This window comes from Berghia stephanieae, chromosome 15 (assembly GCF_034508935.2).
Source record: "Berghia stephanieae isolate SIO BIC M18660-M18661 chromosome 15, UCSD_Bste_1.3, whole genome shotgun sequence".
NCBI lineage: Eukaryota > Metazoa > Mollusca > Gastropoda > Nudibranchia > Aeolidiidae > Berghia > Berghia stephanieae.
In genome coordinates, this window is record NC_088374.1 from 15,990,251 (window position 1) to 16,017,750 (window position 27,500).

Consider the following 27,500-nt stretch of genomic DNA (forward strand, 5'->3'; position numbering starts at 1 on the left):
TGGGAGTTTCTGTCGTAAAAAAAACAACAACAAACAAACAAAGTAGTCCACCAGAGCCACATTGGGACTATGGAGGCGGAGTTTATCCTGGTTTCTATTAGCTTGGAACGGACAGTACCGGTAGATAACCACGCCTCTCGGACAATCGTCATAATGTAAACAATGGCAGTGATTGGTAGACACAACAAACTACACAGGTTTTACAATCGATGGTATGTGTTAAGTAAAATACCCACTGTTCTCCCTCTTGATCAATAGAACCAACACAAAAAAACTATGTGTAAACTAAACGTTTTTAATATGATCGAGAAAATCGTGTGATAACTAGTCACCCATTTGTCAATATAAAAACAATAACAACGATCAGATGGAGGTCGAATTCGTTCACGTTATTGTTTATAAACAAACCAACTATGTTTGTCCGAGCACGTCGTGTGAAGGTGTGTCACAAATTCCATGATTTGATTGGTCAAAAATCTACTGGGCAAAAAGTACGTCCCGCCAAATCTAACAAGACTCACTCAACTACCTACCCATTCATTGCTGGGTGGACAGGGAGGTCAGAAAAAAACAAAAAACAAAACAAAAAAAAACCCTCTCGACCTCACCCGGGATGCGTCTGAAGCGAGACCCCCTCTGGCGTAGCGTAGCCATCGTTATATTATAGATAGTATGCAGATGACGTCACTCAGGCCTTTGTTATTGTTTTTGCCATCCGCGTTTGAGAGTTGTTCTCACTAAACTGTATTAACCAGACTATAAAAGTTCATGGTTACACAGAGTTTGTGTGTTGGTCCGTTATACTTCCGGATGGCAATGTTGTGAACTCCTTGGCCAAGCGCATTCTATCTATAGCCTGACACTGAAATCCAAAAGGACTGGCAGTTTGACGTCATTATTTGGGTTTTGCACCGCTTAGTGAGTTGTCGTTAGTAGAGCTCATGGAAACAAGTGATTTCATTGGTTGAACTATTAAATACAACTCACGATTTGTTTTCTTTTGTGGCCAAAGACTGGCATTTTGACGTCATTTTTTGGTCAGTGTCAGGCCATAACTTTACGAAGGCCATGGTCATAGTCTGGTCGAACGCCTATTTACATCATCGGCCAGAAAACTAAGTCTTTCAACGCATCGATCGATTCAAATATTAAAAGGACCATCATCGTGTCAAAAACAACAAAAACAAACAAACAAAATAAATAAATAAAAGTTTAAAAAAATAAAAACAAAAACAACCCCCCCCCCCCCACAAAAAAAAGCAAACACCCAAATCATTAAGCCTGGGAATTCCTTGAAGACTCCGTAAGTCCCAGGTTTTGAGAGTTTTTGACAAGACGGGGCCGGGGGTGGAAGGGGGAGGGGGGGGGGGCATTTTAATCGATCGAAATCTGAAGGACGATTTTTCTGGTCAAAATCTTAAATTTAAAAAAAAAACGGTCGGAATAAATCAGAGTTATGTCATTCATGCTAGTTGTGACAGACAATTTGGTTAGTACTGTTGTTGTAATAGCAGTAGGATAGGATAGGCACATGCGTTATGGATAAAAAGATGTGACCCGATACGACAATCCGGTAATATGTCCTGAGTTAAACACACGATTGGGGGTCCCGATAGCTCAGTTGGTATAACACACGCTTCACAATCAAAGGGATCGAGATCGGTCCCGAGTGCAGTCGAGATCCCCCCCCCCCCTTTCCCCTGTCCATCCAGCAGTGATAGGTTAGTTGGGTCTGTTAGTCCTGCCGGAAAATACTTAGCGATAGACTAGCATCTTATCCAAAGGGTAGCAAGCAATTGCTATTGTCCGTTTCATGATCTAGAAACCGGGGGATAAACTCCGGCTCCATGGGCCTAATTAATGGCCCTAAAAGACTACTTGTTTTAAACACACGTCGATTTAAAAAAGTGACATTTATTTGATTGAAAATGGTCATCAACAGGAGGAACATGCTATTCCGGGCGTCGTGTGGCGATATATGAGGAAAGATACCGCTTGTCTTCCTCGTCGTTGGTCGATCGTTCAAGTCCGGCGAACGTAATCGTTAATTTGCTAATTTCTGCAGGTAGGCTTCAACTTCAACGTATGGCATCGACATTTTGTAAACTATTTAATTGTCATTATTCTCAGGTCATTCATTAACTCACTCAATCCGAGAGGTTTTTTTTTTTTTTTGCTACTTTTCAAAATTGGAAAAAAAAATGTATTAAAAATGAGGATGTACATAGATAGTTTTATTCAACTATCATTAACATGTAAAAACTAAAAACATGAGCTTTGATACTACGCTTATAATTTGTATCAGAAAAATGCAATAAAGAGATATGAGGAGAAAGTAACCCGGGCATATTATACTTCGGATATAGTCGGTGTTAGGGTTGAGTAAATTTTAAAAAAGTGACGTTTATTTGATTGAAAATGGTCACCAAAACGAGGGACATGATATTCCGGACGTCGTATGGCGATATATGAGGACAGGTCCTGGTCGTCTTCCTCGTCGTTGGTCGATCGTTTTGGTTTTAATTTGTTTAAAAAATTGAGCTTGTATACAGCGCAATATCCACTAAACGTGCTCAAAGTGCTTTACAAGGGGTCCCTGGCCAATAGCAACCTTTAACACGACGCCTGTTAGGCGATATTACATTTAAAAAAATGTTGTTTTTTTTCGGACAAAGACAACGCTGTTAACGGCCAGGTAGGTACTCACTTTACACCTGAGTACGGGGGTGAGAGAATGTGAGTATAAAGAGCCTTCTTCTCCAAGGACTCAACTATGCGCCGAGCGAGCTAGGCTCGAACTCAGTAGGACCTTCCAATCCGAAAGCGAGTGTATTTCCACTAGACCACATTGTAGCCGTACATAGGATTCGGAGAACGTATTCGTTAACTTTCTAATGTGCGCAAGTAGGCTTTAACGATTGGCATGGACATTTCGTAAACTATTTAATCGTCATTAACTCACTCAACCCTAACACCGACTATATCCGTAGTTTACCCGGGGTTACTTTTACCCCATACCTATTTATTACATTTTTCTGTGACAAATTATAGGCGAAGTTTCAACGTTAATGTTTTTAGTTCATACATGTTAATGGTAGTTGAATAAAACTATCTATGTACGTGCTCATTTTTAATAAATTTCTTTTTCCAATTTTGAAAAATAGCAAATGTGACCCACCGTATCAAAGCGGTATTATGTCGGGATCCACTCGGTAGGGGAAATTGAATTCATAGCCACAAATATCCAACTTGGGTTTAATTTATGTACGTTATGCTGGAGTATAAAGACTATTTCTTGCATTGCAAAAACTTCTAAGCTCCAATTTCTCATCATTCTATCTCTAAATTCACTTTTTGGGGTCTGAATCATCCCGACATAATACCGTTTTGAGACGGAGGGTCACAAATATCTCTCTGATTGAGTGAGTTAAATATTTTCTGCCAACCTTAACCAGCCGACATAGAGAATGACGAGGGCCAATTAAATTCCACGATTAAAATGATTTTATTATTGTCGTCATTTCCCTTGGGGGTATCTCTACATCTTGTGGTCTTTTTCATGGACAAATAAATTAATGAGAGGGAAAAAGGGGAGGAGAGGAGGCATAAAGAAAGGCATGGGGGGGGGAGATGGAGAGAGAGAGAGAGTGTGTGTGTGTGTGAGAGAGAGAGAGAGAGGGAGGGAGAGGGAGAGAGAGGGAGAGAGAGACTGAGAGAGAGTGAGAAATGACATACAGAGAGAGAGAGAGAGAGAGAGAGAGAGAGAGAGGGGGGGGGGAGAAATATAAAGATAAAGAAGTGACAGACAGAGAGGGGGGGGGGGAGAGAAAGATCAAAATAGAGAAATAACAGAGGGGGGGAGGCGGAGATAAAGATAGAGAAATGACAAAGAGAAAGAGAGGAAGAAAGATAAAGAGAGAGAGAACTGAGAGAGAGAGATAGAGAGAGAGATAAAAAGAAAGATAAAGATCGAGAAATAACACACACACACACACACACAGAGAGAGAGAGAGAGAGAGAGAGAGAGAGAGAGAGAGAGAGAGAGAGAGAGAGATCTACCAATTGGAGCTATGCACCAAAGTAAGAAATCAAACAATGCTAAGAAATATCCGATGAATGTTTTTATACAAGACACGGCGGCAATTGATGATGGGATGAGAATGGCCCTGGACAATCAATGGAATTTCAACAACAATCAATAATAAATTATAAACCATTTGGAATCTGCCCATTGTGTAATGCAACCAACCATACAACCATCTTCTGTGTGTGTGTGTGTGTGTGTGTGTGTCATGTGGCTGTATGTGTATATATGTGTATGTGTGTGTGTGTGTGTGTGTGTGCAATCCCTCTCCCCCCCCCCCCCCCCCTCTTTCTCTCTCTCTCTTCTCTCTCTCTCTCTCTCTGTATGTATGTATGTATGTATGTATGTGTGTGTGTGTGTGTGTGTGTGCAATCTCTCTCTCTCTCTCTTTCTTTCTCTCTCTCTCTCTCTCTCTCTCTCTCTCTCTCTCTGTGTGTGTGTGTATATATGTGCAATCTCTCTCTCTCTCTGTATGTGTGTGTGTGTGTGTGCAATCTCCCCCCCCCCCCCCCCCCCCCCCCCCCCCCCCTCCCCCCCTCCTCTCTTGTATGTAGTGTGTGTGTGTGTGTGTGTGTGTGTGTGCAATCTCTCTCTCTCTCTCTCTCTCTCTCTCTCTCTCTCTGTATGTATGTATGTATGTGTGTGTGTGAGTGAGTGTCTATGTATCAGTGTGACAATATAAACAACGAAAACCCCATTGATAAGCCATAGACGGCCAAACAGGCAAAGACCTGAATAGGACAAAAGAAACCACTTTAAAATTTAATGGATAGATAGAGAAAGAATGGAAACTAAAACAGGACAGAGTCTATGCAAATATTAATATGCTGCTATGCGGTCTCGTGGTATCAAACTCGTTTTCAGATCAGAAGGTCCTAGGTTCGAGTCCTTCTCTGAGCGACGCATGGTGGAGCGATCCTGGAGACCTCCTGTTCCAAATCGATCCTGGAGAGAGAGAGAGAGAGCCTTTTTCAAGGACTCAACTATGCGTCGAGACTCGAATCCAGGACCTTCCGATCCGAAAGCGAGTGTCATACCACAAGACCAATAAATGGCCCCACCAAACTGCTTTTCATGTTTCTTCATCTTTGTTTTGTTTTGTTTTTTAATGTGTATGTCTGTTTGTGTGGTTATTTTATATTGTTTGTATGTTTTGGTTTCCTTTCTTTGTTTTTATTTTATTTTAATTTTTTTTTTATTTTGTTCTTTTTGTTTATTGTTTTTATTTTATATTTTCTTGTTCTGTTCTTTTTTTTTTTTTTTTTTTTTTGTTCGTTGTTCTTTTTGTGGGTTTTGTTGGATTTTTTTTTTCATAAGACGTCTACAACAGGGAATGGCAAATAGCATTGTATTATTGGTTGTTGGGTGAGAGGAGAACACTGAATGGCCATATCGGTGATGACAACGACGATGACGAAATGATGTTGATGGTGATAATGATGATGACGATGAAAGCGTAAAAACAAAACGTGTTGATGACAGCATCATTCATTTCATCCCCTGTGACCCCAACACACCCAATAATGACATGCCTACATCATAATATCACATTGATCTACAATACACACACACACACACACACACACACACACACATAATATATATATATATATATATATATATATATATATATATATACAAAACACACCCATACACACATAGAAATACACACACACACACACACACACACACACACGCACAGACACATAACGACACCCACCCATCCATACATACATTATGTGTATAATGAACGATAACTACCATTAATGACTACAATGAATGTTATCTTGTACTTGTACAGGCCGGTGGAAGGACAATTAAGATTGGACTCTGCCACACCATAATATTGAATGGAGAAAACCAATCAAGCATGGAGAAAAGAAAAAGAGAGAAAAAAAGTCAGGGGTTGTCGGCGATTTGTGACAATCTTCATCCGTCTCAATTCTGACAAGGCTCAATAACGCTTGACCTTAATACATGACGAATGACTGCACTGTATCTGCTGATTCATCCGTTATTTTTCCTGATATTCAAAGCTGTGTAAAACTGTTTGTGAATGATACAATGCAAGCTATATGTGATTCTGTAATCATAAACTATTGTATAAGGCATTTAAAGGATATTTCCTATTAAGCCTTTTTAGTATCATTCGTCCAATCCATTCATATGTCCCGATTGTCTGTCTGTCCTCTTATCCATTCATCTGTCGGAATGTTTACCAGTCTGTCCGTCCTCTTATCCATTTATCTGTCGGAATGTTTACCAGTCTGTCCTTTCATCCATTCATCTGTCGGAATGTTTACCAGTCTGTCCTCTTATCCATTCATCTGTCGGAATGTTTACCAGTCTGCCCTCTCGTCCATTCATCTGTCGGAATGTTTACCAGTCTGTCTGTCCTCTTATCCATTCATCTGTCGGAATGTTTACCAGTCTGTCCGTCCTCTTATCCATCCATCTCTCGGAATGTTTACCAATCTGTCCTCATCCATTCATCTGTCTTAATGTTTACCAGTCTGTCCTCTCATCCATTCATTTGTCGAAGTGTTTACCAGTCTGTCTGTCCTCTCATCCATTCATCTGTCGGAATGTTTACCAGTCTGTCCTCTCATCCATTCATCTGTCGGAATGTTTATCAATCTGTCTGTCCTCTCATCCATTCATCTGTCGGACTGTTTACCAATCTGTCTGTCCTTTCATCCATTCATCTGTCGGAATGGTTACCAGTCTGTCCGTCCTCTCATCCATTCATCTGTCGGAATGTTTACCAGTCTGTCCTCTCATCCATTCATCTGTCGGAATGTTTACCAGTCTGTCCTCTCATCCATTCATCTGTCGGAATGTTTACCAGTCTGTCCTCTCATCCATTCATCTGTTAGAATGTTTACCAGTCTGTCCTCTCATCCATTCATCTGTCGGAATGTTTACCAGTCTGTCTGTACTCTCATCCATTCATCTGTCGGACTGTTTACCAGTCTGTCCTCTCATCCATTCATCTCTCGGAATGTTTACCAGTCTGTCTGTCCTCTCATCCATTCATCTGTCGGAATGTTTACCAGTCTGTCTGTACTCTCATCCATTCATCTGTCGGACTGTTTACCAGTCTGTCCTCTCATCCATTCATCTCTCGGAATGTTTACCAGTCTGTCTGTCCTCTCATCCATTCATCTGTCGGAATGTTTACCAGTCTGTCTGTACTCTCATCCATTCATCTGTCGGACTGTTTACCAGTCTGTCCTCTCATCCATTCATCTCTCGGAATGTTTACCAGTCTGTCTTCTCATCCATTCATCTGTCGGAATGTTTACCAATCTGTCTGTCCTCTCATCCATTCATCTATCGGAATGTTTACCAATCTGTCTGTCCTCTCATCCATTCATCTGTCGGACTGTTTACAAGGCTGTCCTCCAAGAAAATGTGTGTGTGTGTGTGTGAGAGAGAGAGAGAGAGAGAGAGAGAGAGAGAGGGAGAGGCGGAGGAAATAAAGGGATAGATAGATAGATAGATAGATAGATAGATAGATAGATAGATAGATAGATAGATAGATAGATAGATAGAGAGATAGATAGATAGAAAGATAGATAGAGAGAGAGACAGGTAGAGAGAGAGATAGAGAGAGAGAAAGATAGATAGAGAGAGAGATAGAGAGAGAGATAGAGAGAGAGATAGAGAGAGAGAGAGAGAGAGAGAGAGAGAGAGAGAGAGAGAGACATGATATACATATAAAATTCCTGTGCAACATAAAAACCAACCAAGCGAGACGAACAATGTGTAAACACCAAGTTAAATGGACTGTGGCTACTACAATGTCTAACCAATTCCCCATGAGGAAAACCAATCACTCTTCTTACAACATACACAACACACACAACATACACACACACACACACACACACACACACACACACAAACTACCTTACACGAACATCACCTCAGGGTGTGTATGTACTACGTACTACATACTATGTTCCACATTCATCTCTCCACAATATTGATGCTATGCGCGAAGTTAAATTACTCACAACCAACACACAAAACTAGGTGTAGCTTTGACCGTTTATAGATAGCTCGAAGATGACGTCACTCATGTTTTGTTATTGTTTTTTGCCATCCGCGTTTATGAGTAATGCTCACTGAACTGTATTAAACCTGACTATAAACGTTCATGGATACACACAGTTTTGTGTGTTGGTCCGTTATACTTCCGGATGGCAATGTTATGAGCTTCTTAGCCAAGCGCAAACTATCTATAGTCTGATTAACAAAATATTTTTTAGTGAGAATTACTCATAATAATGGCTGGCTAAAAACAATAACAAAAGCAATGAGCGACGTCAACTTCCGTTTCTTCATTGCCGTCAAAACACTTTGTTTTCAAATTCGACCAGAAAGCGTTTCACATATCAATTAACGGAGACGATCTATAGATAGAACGAAGATGACGTCACTCAGGCCTTTGTTATTGTTTTTTTTTGCCATCCGCATTTATGAGTAATTCTTACTAAACTGTATTAACCAGACTCTAAACGGTCATGGTTACACATAGTTTTGTGTGTTGGTCCCTTATACTTCCGGATGGCAATGTTGTGAACTTCTTAACCAAGCGCATACTATCTATAGAATTCGTCCATGAACGCGATCGAGTCATTGGAATTTGTGCGGCTCTGTGGTCTTTTGGTATAACACTCGCTTTCGGGTCGGAAGTTCCTGGGTTCGAGCCTCGCTCGGCGCAGAGTTTAGTTGAGTCCTTGGAAAAGGCCCTATTTTCATATTCTCTCATCGTACTCGAAGTGTAAAATGAGTACCTGGCCGTTATCAGCGGTGTCTTTGTTGGGAAAAAAAAATTGTAATATCGCCTTACAGGCGCCATGTCTCGTTCTACATGTTACGTGTTGCTGTTGGACGGGGACTCTTTGTAAAGCGCTTTGAGCACGTTTTAGTGGATATTGGTGCTCTATCTATTGGTCAAATTGTAAAATCTTCTCTAGCTGACCTACATGATAAACAGTGTCAACAGGTTTTGAAATCAACTTGCAATGCGGAAGTACATTTTACAGGAGGTCATGTGAGAGCGTTTCGTCCTACTTTCATTTTAACCTACCGATAAGATCAAAACTTTCCTCCCGACTTTTTTTTTAAATCTTTCTTTTAAAGTGAAATAAAAATTGCATACGACTGGTAAACTGGCGAAGTCACAGGTTTGAGAGTTTGTGCCAAGATGAACGTCATTATTTTACTGAAGGGCGAGTTTTGTAGCCAAATTGTAAATACGAGTTTGTTTTGGAGTCCGGTAGTACAGTATTGACGGGTACGAATGTGTGGGTTACCCTGTGTGTGAGGAGGTTACCCTGTGTGTGTGGGGGGGTTACACCATGTATGTGGGTAGAGGGGGGGGGGGGGGTGACCCTGTGCGCATGGGTTACCCTGCGTGTAGGTTACTCTTTGTGTGGGTTACCCTGTGTGTGGGTTACCTGCGTGTAGGTTACCCTACGTGTGGGTTGCACTACGTGTGGGTTACCCTTTATGTGGGTTGCCCTTTGTGTGAGTTGCCCTACGTGTGGGTTACCCTGTGTGTGGGTTACCCTAACTATGGGTTACCCTGTGTGTGGGTACCCTACGTGTGGGTTACCCTACGTATGGGTTGCCCTACGTGTGGACTACCCTACGTGAGGGTTTACCCTATGTGTGGGTTACCCTACGTGTGGGTTACCCTGTGTGTGGGTTACCCTTTGTGTGGGTTACACTATGTGTGGGTTGCCCTACGTGTGGGTTACCCTTTGAAGGGTTGCCCTACGTGTGGGTTACCCTATGTGTGGTTTTACCTACGTGTGGGTTACCCTTTGTGTGGGTTGCCCTACGTGTGGGTTACCCTGTTTGTGGGTTACCTTACGTGTGGATTACCCTATGAGTGGGTTACCTTGTGTTTTGGTTGCCCTGTGCGTGCGTGTAGGTTATCCTCCCCTTATTTCTACTGCAGTTTCTTATCTATCTCTACACACTGGTGACGATAACACAGACACTCCTTCTTTATATAACAAAAAAAAAAAAAAACAACAAAAAAACGGACGGACGGGGGGGGGGGGGGGGGTTAAAATAACACACACACACACAGACACACATACACAAACGCAAGTATAAAAGCCCACAAACAGGCAGACATAACATAGCGCACCACTAGATAGATAGATAGATAACCATCGCCCCATAGTTTAGAAGATTCAATGCCAACCATGAGTGATTTTATTTTACACTGGGATTTTCCCATTAATTTCTGTTCTGTGTACATTTAATGTATATATTGTGTGTTCTTTGTCCACCTTTTATATTATTAGGGATAGCAAGATGATGATGATGATGATGATGATGATGATGATGATGATGATGATGATGATGATGATGATGGTGGTGGTGGTGGTGATGATGATGATGATGATGATGATGATGATGATGATGATGATGATAATGATGATGATAATGATGGTGGTGGTGGAGGTGGTGGTGATGGTGATGACGACGACGATGACCATGATAATGAAAGCTCAATTATTTATTATATAATTACTTAACGGTCATTCGACAACGATTCATGAATTCTTTCTTTCTTCATTTCTTTCTTTCCTTTTTCAAAATACTTGAATTTGACGAATTGACTGATTTCAGTGAATTGACTGAGACTTTACGGGTCTAGAGTCAAACATTTGGTCCAACCTGACTTAACAGCGTTCTCAGACTGTGAGTTACATAATATGATTGCTATCAGACAAACCTGTCCAGAATATCCATCAAAATGGCAATAGTTGTAATAATCCATAGGCATCCACTCCAATCCAATCCAATAATACTTGAACACACACAATCCTATACCAATTCCATCAACCGTTTCTAATTTCTACACGCCTGACAGACACATAGTTTTCTACCTACCTAAAACACACAATGATAGGAAACTTCAATAAACTCCACAGATTTATTAATAGCTACCATACATAGATGTTCAACGGGTGTCTTTTTTGCGTGTACACTAATTTCTACACGCCTCACAGACAGATAGTTTTCTACCTACCTAAAACTACAATGACAAGAAACTTCAATAATAAACTCCACAGATTTATTAATAGCTACCATACATACATGTTCAACTGGTGTCTTTTTGCGCGTACACTAATTTCTACACGCCTGACAGACACATAGTTTTCTACCTACCTAAAAATACAATGACAAGAAACTTCAATAAACTCCACAGATTTATTAATAGCTACCATACATAGATGTTCAACGGGTGTCTTTTTTGCGTGTACACTAATTTCTACACGCCTGACAGACACATAGTTTTCTACCTACCTAAAAATACAATGACAAGAAACTTCAATAATAAACTCCACAGATTTATTAATAGCTACCATACATAGATGTTCAACTGGTGTCTTTTTGCGCGTACACTAATTTCTACACGCCTGACAGACACATAGTTTCCTACCTACCTAAAAATACAATGACAAGAAACTTCAATAAACTCCACAGATTTATTAATAGCTACCATACATAGATGTTCAACGGGTGTCTTTTTGCGTGTACACTAATTTCTACACGCCTGACAGACACATAGTTTTCTACCTACCTAAAAATACAATGACAAGAAACTTCAATAATAAACTCCACAGATTTATTAATAGCTACCATTACATAGATGTTCAACTGGTGTCTTTTTGCGTGTACACTAATTTCTACACGCCTCACAGACACATAGTTTTCTACCTACCTAAAAATACAATGACAAGAAACTTCAATAATAAACTCCACAGATTTATTAATAGCTACCATACATAGATGTTCAACGGGTGTCTTTTTTGCGTGTACACTAATTTCTACACGCCTGACAGACACATAGTTTTCTACCTACCTAAAAATACAATGACAAGAAACTTCAATAAACTCCACAGATTTATTAATAGCTACCATACATAGATGTTCAACGGGTGTCTTTTTTTGCGTGTACACTAATTTCTACACGCCTGACAGACAGATAGTTTTCTACCTACCTAAAAATACAATGACAAGAAACTTCAATAAACTCCACAGATTTATTAATAGCTACCATACATAGATGTTCAACGGGTGTCTTTTTTGCGGGTACACTAATTTCTACACGCCTCACAGACAGATAGTTTTCTACCTACCTAAAAATACAATGACAAGAAACTTCAATAAACTCCACAGATTTATTGATAGCTACCATACATAGATGTTCAACGGGTGTCTTTTTGCGTGTACACTAATTTCTACACGCCTGACAGACACATATTTTCTACCTACCTAAAAATACAATGACAAGAAACTTCAATAATAAACTCCACAGATTTATTAATAGCTACCATTACATAGATGTTCAACTGGTGTCTTTTTGCGTGTACACTAATTTCTACACGCCTCACAGACACATAGTTTTCTACCTACCTAAAAATACAATGACAAGAAACTTCAATAATAAACTCCACAGATTTATTAATAGCTACCATACATAGATGTTCAACGGGTGTCTTTTTTGCGTGTACACTAATTTCTACACGCCTGACAGACAGATAGTTTTCTACCTACCTAAAAATACAATGACAAGAAACTTCAATAAACTCCACAGATTTATTAATAGCTACCATACATAGATGTTCAACGGGTGTCTTTTTTGCGTGTACACTAATTTCTACACGCCTGACAGACAGATAGTTTTCTACCTACCTAAAAATACAATGACAAGAAACTTCAATAAACTCCACAGATTTATTAATAGCTACCATACATAGATGTTCAACGGGTGTCTTTTTTGCGGGTACACTAATTTCTACACGCCTCACAGACAGATAGTTTTCTACCTACCTAAAAATACAATGACAAGAAACTTCAATAAACTCCACAGATTTATTAATAGCTACCATTACATAGATGTTCAACGGGTGTCTTTTTTGCGGGTACACTAATTTCTACACGCCTGACAGACAGATAGTTTTCTACCTACCTAAAAACACAATGATAGGAAACTTCAATAAACTCCACAGATTTATTAATAGCTACCATACATAGATGTTCAACGGGTGTCTTTTTTGCGTGTACACTAATTTCTACACGCCTGACAGACACATAGTTTTCTACCTACCTAAAACACACAATGATAGGAAACTTCAATAAACTCCACAGATTTATTAATAGCTACCATACATAGATGTTCAACGGGTGTCTTTTTGCGTGTACACTAATTTCTACACGCCTGACAGACACATAGTTTTCTACCTACCTAAAAATACAATGACAAGAAACTTCAATAATAAACTCCACAGATTTATTAATAGCTACCATTACATAGATGTTCAACTGGTGTCTTTTTGCGTGTACACTAATTTCTACATGCCTGACAGACAGATAGTTTTCTACCTACCTAAAAATACAATGACAAGAAACTTCAATAATAAACTCCACAGATTTATTAATAGCTACCATACATAGATGTTCAACTGGTGTCTTTTTGCGTGTACACTAATTTCTACACGCCTGACAGACAGATAGTTTTCTACCTACCTAAAACACACAATGATAGGAAACTTCAATAATAAACTCCACAGATTTATTAATAGCTACCATACATAGATGTTCAACGGGTGTCTTTTTGCTGTACACTAATTTCTACACGCCTTCAGACAGATAGTTTTCTACCTACCTAAAACACAATGATAGAAACTTCAATAATAAACTCCACAGATTTATTAATAGCTACCATACATGATGTTCAACTGGTGTCTTTTTGCGGTACACTAATTTTACACGCCTGACAGACAATAGTTTTCTACCTACCTAAAAAACAATGACAGAAACTTCAATATAAATCCACAGATTTATTAATAGCTACCATACATAGATGTTCAACTGGTGTCTTTTTGCGGTACACTAATTTCTACACGCCTGACAGACATAGTTTTCTACCTACCTAAAAATACAATGACAAGAAACTTCATAATAAACTCCACAGATTTATTAATAGCTACCATACATAGATGTTCAACGGTGTCTTTTTTGCGCGTACACTAATTTCTACACGCCTACAGACAGATAGTTTTCTACCTACCTAAAAATACAATGACAAGAAACTTCAATAATAATCCACAGATTATTAATAGCTACCATACATAGATGTTCAACGGTGTCTTTTTGCGGTACACTAATTTCTACACGCCTACAGACATAGTTTTCTACCTACCTAAAATACAATGACAAGAAACTTCAATAATAAACTCCACAGATTTATTAATAGCTACCATACATAGATGTTCAACGGTGTCTTTTTGCGGTACACTAATTTCTACACGCCTACAGACAATAGTTTCTACCTACCTAAAAATACAATGACAAGAAACTTCAATAATAAACTCCACAGATTTATTAATAGCTACCAACATAGATGTTCAACGGTGTCTTTGCGTGTACACTAATTCTACACGCTGACAGACACATAGTTTTCTACTACTAAAAAACATGACAAGAAACTTCAATAATAAATCACAGATTTATTAATAGTACATACATAGATGTCAACTGGTGTCTTTTTGCGTGTACACTAATTTCTACACGCCTGAAGACAATAGTTTTCTACCTACCTAAAAACAATGAAGAACTTCAATAAAACTCACAGATTATTAATAGCTACCATACATAGATGTTCAACTGGTGTCTTTTGCGTGTACACTAATTTACACGCTGACAGACACATAGTTTTCTACTACTAAAAACACAATGATAGGAAACTTCAATAATAACTCCACAGATTTATTAATAGCTACATACATAGTGTTCAAGGGTCTTTTTGCGGTACACTAATTTCTACAGCTACAGACAATAGTTTTCTACTACTAAACACACAATGATAGAAACTCAATAAACTCCAAGATTTATTAATAGCTACCATACATAGATGTTCAAGGTGTCTTTTGCGGTACACTAATTTCTACACGCTACAGACACATAGTTTCTACCTACTAAAAAACAATGATAGGAAACTTCATAAAACTCCACAGATTTATTAATAGTACCATACTAGATGTTCAACGGTGTCTTTTTGCGGTACACTAATTCTCACGCTGACAGACATAGTTTTCTACCTACTAAATACAATGAAGAAACTTCAATAACTCCAGATTTATTAATAGCTACCATACATAGATGTTAACGGTGTCTTTTTGCGTGTACATAATTTCTACACGCCTGCAGACACATAGTTTTCTACCTACCTAAAAAACAATGAAGAAACTTCAATAATAAACTCCACAGATTTATAATAGCTACCATTATAGATGTTCAACTGGTGTCTTTTGCGTGTACACTAATTCTACACGCTGAAGACACATAGTTTTCTACTACCTAAAACAACAATGATAGGAAACTTCAATAATAACTCCACAGATTTATTAATAGCTACCATACATAGATGTTCAACTGGTGTCTTTTTGCGTGTACACTAATTTCTACACGCCTGACAGAACATAGTTTTCTACCTACTAAAAACACAATGATAGGAAACTTCAATAAACTCCACAGATTTATTATAGCTACCTACATAGATGTTCAACTGGTGTCTTTTTGCGTGTACACTATTTTACAGCCTGACAGACAATAGTTTTTCTACCTAAAACACACAATGATAGGAAACTTCATAAACTCCAGATTTATATGCTACCATACATAGATGTTCAACGGTGTCTTTTTGCGGTACACTAATTTCTACACGCCTACAGACAATAGTTTTTACTACTAAAACACACAATGAAGGAAACTTCAATAACTCACAGATTTTTAATAGCTACCATACTAGATGTTCAATGGTGTCTTTTGCGGTACACTAATTTTACACGCCTACAGACACATGTTTTCTACCTACCTAAAAACAATGACAGAAACTTCAAAACTCCCCAGATTTATTATAGCTACCATACATAGATGTTCAACTGGTGTCTTTTTGCGTGTACACTAATTTCTACACGCCTGACAGACACATAGTTTTCTACCTACCTAAAAATACAATGACAAGAAACTTCAATAATAAACTCCACAGATTTATTAATAGCTACCATTACATAGATGTTCAACTGGTGTCTTTTTGCGTGTACACTAATTTCTACACGCCTGACAGACACATAGTTTTCTACCTACCTAAAATACACAATGATAGGAAACTTCAATATAAACTCCACAGATTTATTAATAGCTACCATTACATAGATGTTCAACGGTGTCTTTTTGCGCGTACACTAATTTCTACACGCCTGACAGACAATAGTTTTCTACCTACCTAAAACACACAATGATAGGAAACTTCAATAAACTCCACAGATTTATTAATAGCTACCATACATAGATGTTCAACTGGTGTCTTTTTGCGGTACACTAATTTCTACACGCCTCACAGACAGATAGTTTTCTACCTACCTAAAACACACAATGACAAGAAACTTCAATAAACTCCACAGATTTATTAATAGCTACCATTACATAGATGTTCAACTGGTGTCTTTTTGCGGTTACACTAATTTCTACACGCCTGACAGACACATAGTTTTCTACCTACCTAAAAATACAATGACAAGAAACTTCAATAATAAACTCCACAGATTTATTAATAGCTACCATTACATAGATGTTCAACTGGTGTTCTTTTTGCGTGTACACAATTTCTACACGCCTCACAGACACATAGTTTTTAACTACCTAAAAATACAATGACAAGAAACTTCAATAATAAACTCCACAGATTTATTAATAGCTACCATTACATAGATGTTCAACTGGTGTCTTTTTGCGCGTACACTAATTTCTACACGCCTCACAGACACATAGTTTTCTACCTACCTAAAACACACAATGACAAGAACTTCAATAAACTCCACAGATTTATTAATAGCTACCATTACATAGATGTTCAACGGGTGTCTTTTTTGCGTGTACACTAATTTCTACACGCCTGACAGACACATAAACTCCACAGATTTATTAATAGCTACCATTACATAGATGTTCAACGGGTGTCTTTTTTGCGTGTACACTAATTTCTACACGCCTGACAGACACATAGTTTTCTACCTACCTAAAAATACAATGACAAGAAACTTCAATAATAAACTCCACAGATTTATTAATAGCTACCATTACATAGATGTTCAACTGGTGTCTTTTTGCGCGTACACTAATTTCTACACGCCTCACAGACAGATAGTTTTCTACCTACCTAAAAATACAATGACAAGAAACTTCAATAAACTCCACAGATTTATTAATAGCTACCATACATAGATGTTCAATGGGTGTCTTTTTTGCGTGTACACTAATTTCTACACGCCTGACAGACACATAGTTTTCTACCTACCTAAAAATACAATGACAAGAAACTTCAATAATAAACTCCACAGATTTATTAATAGCTACCATACATAGATGTTCAACTGGTGTCTTTTTGCGTGTACACTAATTTCTACACGCCTGACAGACACATAGTTTTCTACCTACCTAAAAATACAATGACAAGAAACTTCAATAATAAACTCCACAGATTTATTAATAGCTACCATTACATAGATGTTCAACTGGTGTCTTTTTGCGCGTACACTAATTTCTACACGCCTCACAGACAGATAGTTTTCTACCTACCTAAAAATACAATGACAAGAAACTTCAATAAACTCCACAGATTTATTAATAGCTACCATACATAGATGTTCAACGGGTGTCTTTTTTGCGTGTACACTAATTTCTACACGCCTGACAGACACATAGTTTTCTACCTACCTAAAAATACAATGACAAGAAACTTCAATAATAAACTCCACAGATTTATTAATAGCTACCATTACATAGATGTTCAACTGGTGTCTTTTTGCGCGTACACTAATTTCTACACGCCTCACAGACAGATAGTTTTCTACCTACCTAAAAATACAATGACAAGAAACTTCAATAATAAACTCCACAGATTTATTAATAGCTACCATTACATAGATGTTCAACTGGTGTCTTTTTGCGCGTACACTAATTTCTACACGCCTCACAGACAGATAGTTTTCTACCTACCTAAAAATACAATGACAAGAAACTTCAATAAACTCCACAGATTTATTAATAGCTACCATTACATAGATGTTCAACGGGTGTCTTTTTTGCGTGTACACTAATTTCTACACGCCTGACAGACAGATAGTTTTCTACCTACCTAAAAATACAATGACAAGAAACTTCAATAAACTCCACATATTTATTAATAGCTACCATACATAGATGTTCAACTGGTGTCTTTTTTGCATGAACAAAAGAGGATGGAATACTTCTCTTCAAGTCAAGATAGCAGAAGTGATATCAGTAGTGTCAATTGTAATGCTTTGAATGTTTCATTCCTCTATCGTGCATGGTGTACTTTGATGCAGTTTCAAGCATTGATAAGAGCAAGCTAAAGAAATAATAATAATATTCCTTTAGAAAGCAGTTCCTTGCTTGATTTTGGTTTTCTTTCATGTATTTCTGTGTTGATAGAGTTTTAAATATTGAACATGTACCCGTCTATATCTAATAGGTATGATAATTGTTTATTTATCTATTAATTAATCTATTTATTTATTTATTTATGTATGTATTTATTTATTTAATTTCATTTCGGTCTTTTCATTTTCTATTTTCCTTTATTTATTTATTTGTAAATCTCTCTCCACTGGTATGTTTATTTTTGTTCACATTTCTTTGTCCAATACACAGCTTCTGATAGCCTCTCATACTCGCAATAAGATGTGAATTGAACGTTGGGTTTATCCCTTTGAAGGAAAGAGCGCGGGCAGTAAAAGAATGAAAAAACTCAATTTATCAATCACACTGATGGCATATACCCCAACTATCTTGACTGAAACAAGAATTTCTAATCGTCTATTTATTGTGCACGCAAAAAGACGATTTGTTGAACGTCTTATTATGTGAAATCTATGATCAATACTCTCTCTCCCTTTCTATCTCTATCAATCTATCTATCTCTTTCTCTCCTTCCCTCACTCCCTCATCCCCCATCCCCCCCCCCCCCCACACACACACACACACACAGAGAGTGAGCAAGCGAGCGAGAGGGAGACACTGATAGAGAGAGAGAGAGAGAGAGAGAGAGAGAGAGAGAGAGAGAGAGATCATCAGACAGTGAGAGGCCCTTTGTAATAAATACTGCGACATCTATATATAGTAGACTCTGAATAAATAATATGTACAATACAGTCTCATTAGCTTTGTTTCCTTAAATCCCTAGTAGCCCCCTATGACGATAACGACGAGGAGGAGAGATATTATTATATTCATACGTGACACTGCAGTCGCTTGGACTTTTTATAAAATGCTGGTTTGTTTGTATGTATATTTATGTGTCTGTATGCTTGTGTGTTTGTTTGTTTGTTGTTGTTGTTTTTTTTGGGTTTTTTTTTTTGGTTTTTTTTTTTGTTTACTTCTCCGACTTTTTTTTTTATTTTAAGAAGCAAGAGTTGTCACAGATACGTTTTTATTGATATTGATAGCCTTGTATTTTTGGTTACACAAAAGCATCTGAACTAGCTATGAAAATTCCGCCGTATCAGCCACTGTAGTCGCTTGGACTTTTTAAAATGTTGGTTTGTTTGTTTGTATATTTATGTGTCTGTATGCTTGTGTGTTTGTTTGTTTGTTTGTTTTTTGTCTTTTTTTTTTTCCTTTTTTACTTCTTCGACTTTTAAATTTTTTTTAGGAAGCAAGAGCTGTCACAGATAAGTTTTATTGATAGCCAAGATAAGTTTTATTGATAGCCAAAATAAGTTTTATTGATAGCCTTGTATTTTTGGTTACACAAAAGCATCTGTACTAGTTATGAAAATTCCGCATTATCAGCATGGTGGTATGGTGTAATTAATGGCTGTCAGGCCTAATTTCATGGTATTTATATAATCAGAATGCAAGTTTGTTTTTTGTTTTTTGTTTTTTTTTTTTCTTTTTTTTTTTTTCTTTTTTTTTTTTTGGCCCGAAATCTCGTCCTCGAAATACCGATCGATGGGAAGAAGTCTCAGGTTTGAGAATTAATTTTTGACAAGGTGAGAGTCATTTTAATCAATCGATATTGAGAAGTAAGGGCGTGTTTTCTGGCAATTGTGACCCACCGTATTGAAGCGGTATTATGTCGGGATCCACTCGGTAAGGGGAAATTGAATTCATAGCCACAAATATCCAACTTGGGTTTAATTTCTGTACGTTATGGTGGAGTATAAAAACTATTTCTTGCATTGCAAAAACTTCTAAGCTCCAATTTCTCATCAATCTATCTATAAATTCTCTTTTTGGGGTCTGAATCATCCCGACATAATACCGTTTTGAGACGGAGGGTCACAATTTTTTCTTTTTTAAAACCTGGTTTTGTTCTTGTTTTTATTATTATTTTATTTTTTATTTTTTCTCCTGGATTACGTGAGAAATGTTATCCTTCATAACAACACCAGCGAAATCATAATATTACAACACATCAGGTATAACAACAACACTACTAGATCCACAACAGGCCACATACAATCACCATCGTTCACAACAGGGAGGAAATCAGCGAAACTAACTAGACTACAGCTATCAACTAAACTAAGACATACATCCGACTGACTGACTAACTGACTGACTAACTGACTGACGGCCACAGATTAGGTCTGTGCTGACGACGGATGACTGACTAAATATTCATTGTATTACTACTACAACACTCTCTCTCTCTCCACACACCCACACACACACACACACACACACACACACACACACAAATCCTCACGACATCCAATCCGCCAACCCTTCGCCACCAACATTAATACAAACATTGTCATACTCCGATTTTATTGGGGTAGGGAGGGGGGAGGGGGGGGGGCGAGGCCGACCTATGGGGGGGGGGGGGGGGGGGGTGGGGGGGGGGGGGGGGGGGGGGTAAAAAAAATAAATTTACCCAGGCCAATCCCAATCTGGCCACAAGTGAATAGAAGAGCTTTTTAAAAAAAAGCACAAAGTACCAAACACGGAACGTTTCGGACTCAAATCCCTTCGCAGCCAAGAACAAAAATAAAACAAAACAAACAAAAAAAAAAAAAAAAAAAAACAGCAAAAAACAATGCGAACAAATATTATTTCTCTACCGTCGATCTGATTTTTTTTTTTAGTAACTTATATTTTCATTGTTTTGTTTTTCTTGTGTTTTTTTTTTTTTTGTTTTTTTTTTTTTGTTTTTTTGTTTTTTTTTGTAGGCTGAAGAAGGGTTTTGAGTTGAGCCTTAAACGTTCCGTTTTGGTATTTTATTTGTTTTGTTTTTGTTTTTTTTTATTTTGTCCGAGTTTGCCCGAATAATGTGATGCATTCCAAACGCTGGATAAATTCCTGGCCAAGACGGATTAAACAAATACATACACACATACATTTACACAAGCATACACAGACAACACATACACATGTACAAACACACATTTTACACCGACACATATTATATATACACACACACACACACACACACAAACACGTATAATCATCCAAACACATACACACACATACACATACACACATATTTACACACATACATACAAACAAAACACACAAAACCCTGCAAATACGTAAAACACACAGACAAGACACAAGTAGTGTCCGGGCAGCTACCGATGAATTGGGTAGTTGGGTATAAATCAGACCGTGCAAAAAGAACAATGTTCCGGCATCCAGTCCAAAGGGTAGAGAAGAATCACTAGTCATTAAAACAAAAAACAAAACAAAAACCAAACCCCAGCATAGACATAATGTAGCCTGGTGGGATGAATCATGTGATGACATATAACTTGTCACCTACACGTTGACGGTTCGAATCCCTCTGCGGGTGAAGCAATACATTTGTGACCCACCGTTTCAAAGCGGTATTATGTCGGGATCCACTCGGTAAGGGAAATTGAATTCATAGCCACAAATATCCAACTTGGGTTTAATTTCTGTACTTCATGGTGGAGTATAAAGACTACTTCTTGCTTTGCAAAAACTTCTAAGCTCCAATTTCTCATCATTCTATCTCTAAATTTACTTTTTGGGGTCTGAATCATCCCGACATAATACCGTTTTGAGACGGAGGGTCACATTTGATTCTTTGGAGAAAGGCTCATTCCCTACCAATGTTTTCCAGTGTATTCCCAAAATGGCGGGCTTACCCAGCAGAAAAATTGATTTTTTTAAAACTCAAAACAATCTCTCTACAAAACAACTTTATGTTCTTATTAATTAAACAAATATCATTCTTCAAGTTTGTGATGTACAAAATAAATTGAGCTTTATATAGCGCAATATCCACTAAATGTGCTCAAAGCGCTTTACAAGGGGTCCCTGGTCAACAACAACATTTAACATGTAGGACGGGGCATAACGCCTGTTAGGCGATATTACAATTTTTCGGACAAAGACAACGCTGTTAACGGCCAGGTACTCATTTTACACCTGAGTACGGTGAGAGAATATGAGTAAAGAGCCTTTTCCAAGGAATCAACTATGCGCCGAGCACGAGGCTCGAACCCAGGACCTTCCGATCCGAAAGCGAGTGTCATACCACTAGACCACATAGCCGCACAAGGAAATAGTTATATGCAGTATTCTGCTCTACATACCCCCCCCCCCCCCTGAGAGTCCTACCACTAAACCACAAAGTCGTTGTGCTATAGTATGGACACCCCCCCCCCCAAACACACACACACACACACACACACACACACACACTAGCTCGAACACACACACGTAGATTAATCGGGGTGGTCTTTACTTACATACCAATGTAAATAATCACCTAACATTATATTATGCCCATTAAGTCTGGATGTCTGTGTGTGGTTGGAGGGGAAGGGAAGAGGGGGGGGGGGGGGGGGGGGAGTATGTAGAGTAGAATAAATACTGCATATAACTATTTCCTGGCAAACAATGTTTGTTTATCATTTAAACTACCGTCATTAGGAAGGTGGAGATACGGGGAGGAGAGAGAGGGAGAGAGAGAGAGAGAGAGAGAGAGAGAGAGAGAGAGAGAGAGAGAGAGAGAGGGGGGGGGTATGTAGAGTAGAATACTGCATATTATAACTATTTCCTGGCAAACATTAGGAAGATGGAAATAATGGATGGACGGTTGGAAGAAAGTATTCGATGGACGGATGGATGAATGGATAGATGGATGGATGGATGGATGAATGGATAGTAGGATGGATCACAGACTACTAGGAGTCCTGTATTCTCTATGGGATGGATGAATGGATGGGATGGATGGACGGACCCTACCAACTACCGGCAAATGATCACTATTGTTTCGATTCGTCAATAAACATTGTTCGTGTTCAGATAGATTTGATTTGTACATCAAAAATGTGAAGAAAAATCTTTGTTGTTTGGTTTATTGGTATTTTGGGAGGTTGTTTTTAATTGTTTGTTTGTTTGTTTGCTAGTTTTGTTTGTTTTCTTTTGTTTTGTTTATTTCTATTTGTTTTTGTTGTTGTTTTTTTTAATTTCACTTTTAAATTTCTTGAAGTAGAGACCAATTACTGGTTGACTGGTTGATGTCACGTCCCCATCCCCAATTAAATAACTCGTACCAACCCCCCCCCCCCCCCCTTCCCAAATCGATCATTTGAGAGCCTGTCATACAGTTCAATTTACTGTAAGTCCCCAGTTCGAGTCCAGCCCGCTGTGGGTGGTGCCAAGTTGAATCCTTGGAAAAATGTTCTTTTACTTACATTCTCTCACCATACTTGGGTGTAAAATGAGTACCTGGCCAGTAAACGTTGCATACATAATATTGTTGATGTGCTGTGAGTTAAGTTAACTCTCTTCCTTAACCACCCATAGGAAAATCGTCACATTCGTTACGATACAGCAACATTTTTCTCATTATGATTTCTTTTGTACATCATAATATTGAACAAAAATGTTTGCTATAGTTAAAGTATATTAACACTGTGTTGAAGATCTCGTTTAGCAGGGAAAAAAAATATGTATAGCATGAACTATCTAACATCTTTTGTGTTTGAGTGACATAAATCTATTTTTGTATAGGTTGGGTGTGAAGTTTTGGGGAAAATGGCCGATAAGGTGAGAGCTAGGTAAGCGTCATTAGAAAGAGACAGTTACGGTTCCTGGGACATGTGTGAAAAAGAGACGGAATAGAAAAGTTGGTAACATCTGGGATGGTGGAAGGAAAGAGAGCAAGAGGAAGACAAAGAATGACTTATTTAAATAACCTAAGAATGGCCAAATGTGATTTTAAAAGCAACACAGATTTCATGCGCACCGCAGAGGATCGTGATTCGTGGAGACAGCTGACCGGCAACGTACTCAGAGTACAAGCCACGATGGATGATGATGGATGGACATGGATGGACATGGATCGTGATTCGTGGAGACAGCTGACCGGCAACGTACTCAGAGTACAAGCCACGATGGATGATGATGATGGTAAACTACTTACATCACCGGCAAGTCGGTTATATCGTCTGAACGATATTATTCGGTGTGAATTGGATTCAATAGTCTGATGTCACGTCGCCCAGCAACGGCGGCCATCTTGGTTCTAAACAAAGAAAATCTGAACTTTTTATTCTTCCTCCTGGCTAGAACTTTTCATATGTCTTGTGATCAGAGTGTGTAAAAGTCAAAACATGATCATTTATAATTTTTTTTTCCCTCTGGATACGCTTTTATGCTCTTCGGAGAAATATTTCATAAGGGCGTCCGCCATTGTTCCGATAGTTTAGAGCCAGTTACTATATTACCATGCGTCATTATGAGGGAAGTGACGTCATGACTGTTGAAGCGTATTGATCACCAAAATGGCTGTCATAAAAATTAACAAAGAGCCGAGTGACGTCAATTTCATTCCTTCTATACATCCTGTTGTAAATTGACCCAAAAAAATGTTCTGCTTTGTGTCTGTCATAGCATTTAAAAATGTAGCATCGCCACACGGGCGTCATGTCTTGTACTACGTGTTAAAGTGTTGTAGTTGGCTTGGGTGTAAAGCGATTTGAACACATTTAGTGGATATTGCGCAATATAGGGAGGCAGCGTGGCCCAACAGTACGGTCTTACCCGAAAAGTACCGAGTTCAATCACCCGCCGATGCACGGTGTGGCCTTGAGCAAATCACCTCGCCCTAGCTCAATTTGCGCCGCTGCACTGTGGCTGACGTCTGGGTTACTCCAGGATTCCTTTGGAATAGACCCGAAAGACAAATTTCCCCTTGGGGATGAATAAAGGGGATTTTTTAAAAAATATATAGAAGATCAAGTGTTAAAGTTCATGCAACAATTTCTTCTTACCCACAAATCCGCGATCCGATTCAATGACAATGCCAGCCTATCCCTGCTGCGCATGCGCATTCCATGCCGACGTCGAGCAGAAGGCGACCGACTCCTACTTTGGCTCCTGCTTCGACTGGGCTTCCGGTAATACATTGGCTGCTGCTGGATGTAGTCGTCGCCTTCGCCATGACTATATAATCCCCTCTGTAAAGCATGAGCCCCCCGCGACCTTGACCCACTTCTAGAGCGTCCCCTGGTTCTAGTTCTAGATCTTGACCTCGACGACGATCTGGCTCGGGCTCGCCCAGCTGCAACCAAAGCCGCGGCTAGAGCTGCCGGAGGCATCTTGACCAGATCAGAACTGGTCACGTGGACGTCTTTGGGTCGGGAAGGCAGGGATTTGGTGGACCTCTTGGACCGAGTGGACCGTCTTGACCGTCGTCGGTGGTCAGAACTACTGGTTAGACCAGGCATTTTGGGGTCTTTACAGTTTTCTGTTCACAGATCTCTCTTTATTATTGCCAAATAAATTAGTATAATATTTATATTATAATTTGTAACGTTCTAGAGCAAGCGTTCATTTTTATTACAAGAACAGATCAAATGAACGTTTCGGGTTTCTCCTTTATCAACAAAACAGGATGAATGAAACACTACAGATTCTGTAATGTTTCATTCATCCTGTATTGTTGATAAAGGGGAACCCCGAAACGTTCATTTGATCTGTTCTTGTAATAAAATTGAAGTATCCACTGTTTGTGAAAACGAACAAAAGAACTTTTACGTGAATACAATCCAAATCCACACAAAAGACTGGGGTTTTTTTTTCTTCAAGAATTGGAATATGTAACATTGAATACACGTGTGTGACAGCTGTGACAATACCATAATAGAAGTATGTATATACTAAACCAGTAATGGTGTGGTAATGGTGGTGGTGGTGGTAATGGTGGTGGTGGTGGTGGTGGTAATGGTAATGGTGGTAATGGTGGTGGTAATGGTGGTGGTGGTGGTGGTGGTGGTAACGGTGGTGGTGGTGGTGGTGGTAATGGTGGTGGTGGTGGTGGTGGTAATGGTGGTGGTAGTGGTGGTGGTAATGGTGGTGGTGGTGGGGGGGGTAATTGTTGTGGTGGTGGTGGTGGTGGTGATGAAGGTAATGGTGGTGGTAATGGTGGTGGAGGTGGTGGTGGTGGTAATGGTGGTGGTAGTGGCTGTAGTAATCATGGTGGTTGTCGTGGTGTTGATGGATTGTCTGTCAACACGGAGATTATCTAATTTATTCTTGTTATTTTAATTCTCTATGAGTAAAACATAATATCAACTGTCCTTTGTTTGACGGTTTGTTGACATTTGTTAGGAAATGAATAATATAAATGATGATGATGATGATGATGATGATGATGATGATGATGATGATGATGATGATGATGATGATGATGATGATGATGATATTATTATTATTATTATTATTATTATTATTATTATTATTATTATTATTATTATTATTATTATTATTATTATCGTTATCGTTATTATTATTATTATTAATTAATTAATTAATAACAGTTGCCATGTATCTTCTCACTATATAACAAATCGCAGGAATTCACAAAACCGGGAAGAGAAATGATATCAACAAGGACAAACTAAACTAAACGGAAATCCACAATCCGGCTTGAAAAAATACACGACACATCATCGCACACACGGTAGAAAATCCTAATGGTCGATCACAATAATAATAATAATAATAATAATAATAATAATAATAATAATAATAATAATAATAATAATAATAATAATAATAATAATAATAATAATAATAATAATAATAATAATAATAATAATAATAATATAAAAATTTTAAATGAAAGAAAGCCGAGGCTATGCGATCTGATTATCGCAACAGCGCAAGGCAATATAATATGTCTAACGACGACTAAGGAAGGGCTATTCACATTTCAGACGAGAATAATAGAAATAGAACACTAGTTGTGTTAGTAAAAATCGTGTCTGTTTTAATCGGTGACTTTGTGAAAACAGAAAACATCGGGGACGACAAA

The 27,500-nt window shown here is 38.4% G+C and overlaps 1 protein-coding gene across 10 annotated transcripts in view; it reads right to left on the minus strand.

The window, feature by feature from the left end:
• LOC144960864 (tight junction protein 1-like) overlaps positions 1 to 27,500 on the minus strand; it is a 192,822-nt gene that overhangs the window by 119,125 nt on the left and 46,197 nt on the right. Inside the window, exon 1 of one of the 10 annotated variants that reach the window (XM_078894256.1) lies at positions 25,456 to 25,985. The exons of 8 other annotated variants lie outside the window; for them this stretch is intronic. In XM_078894256.1, the coding sequence (XP_078750382.1) occupies positions 25,456 to 25,911 (456 nt within the window). In that variant the 5' untranslated portion in view covers positions 25,912 to 25,985. Of the gene's footprint in view, positions 1 to 10,847; positions 10,997 to 25,455; positions 25,986 to 27,500 lie in introns of those variants that run through there. One more of the 10 variants, XM_078894258.1, reaches the window with a different exon arrangement.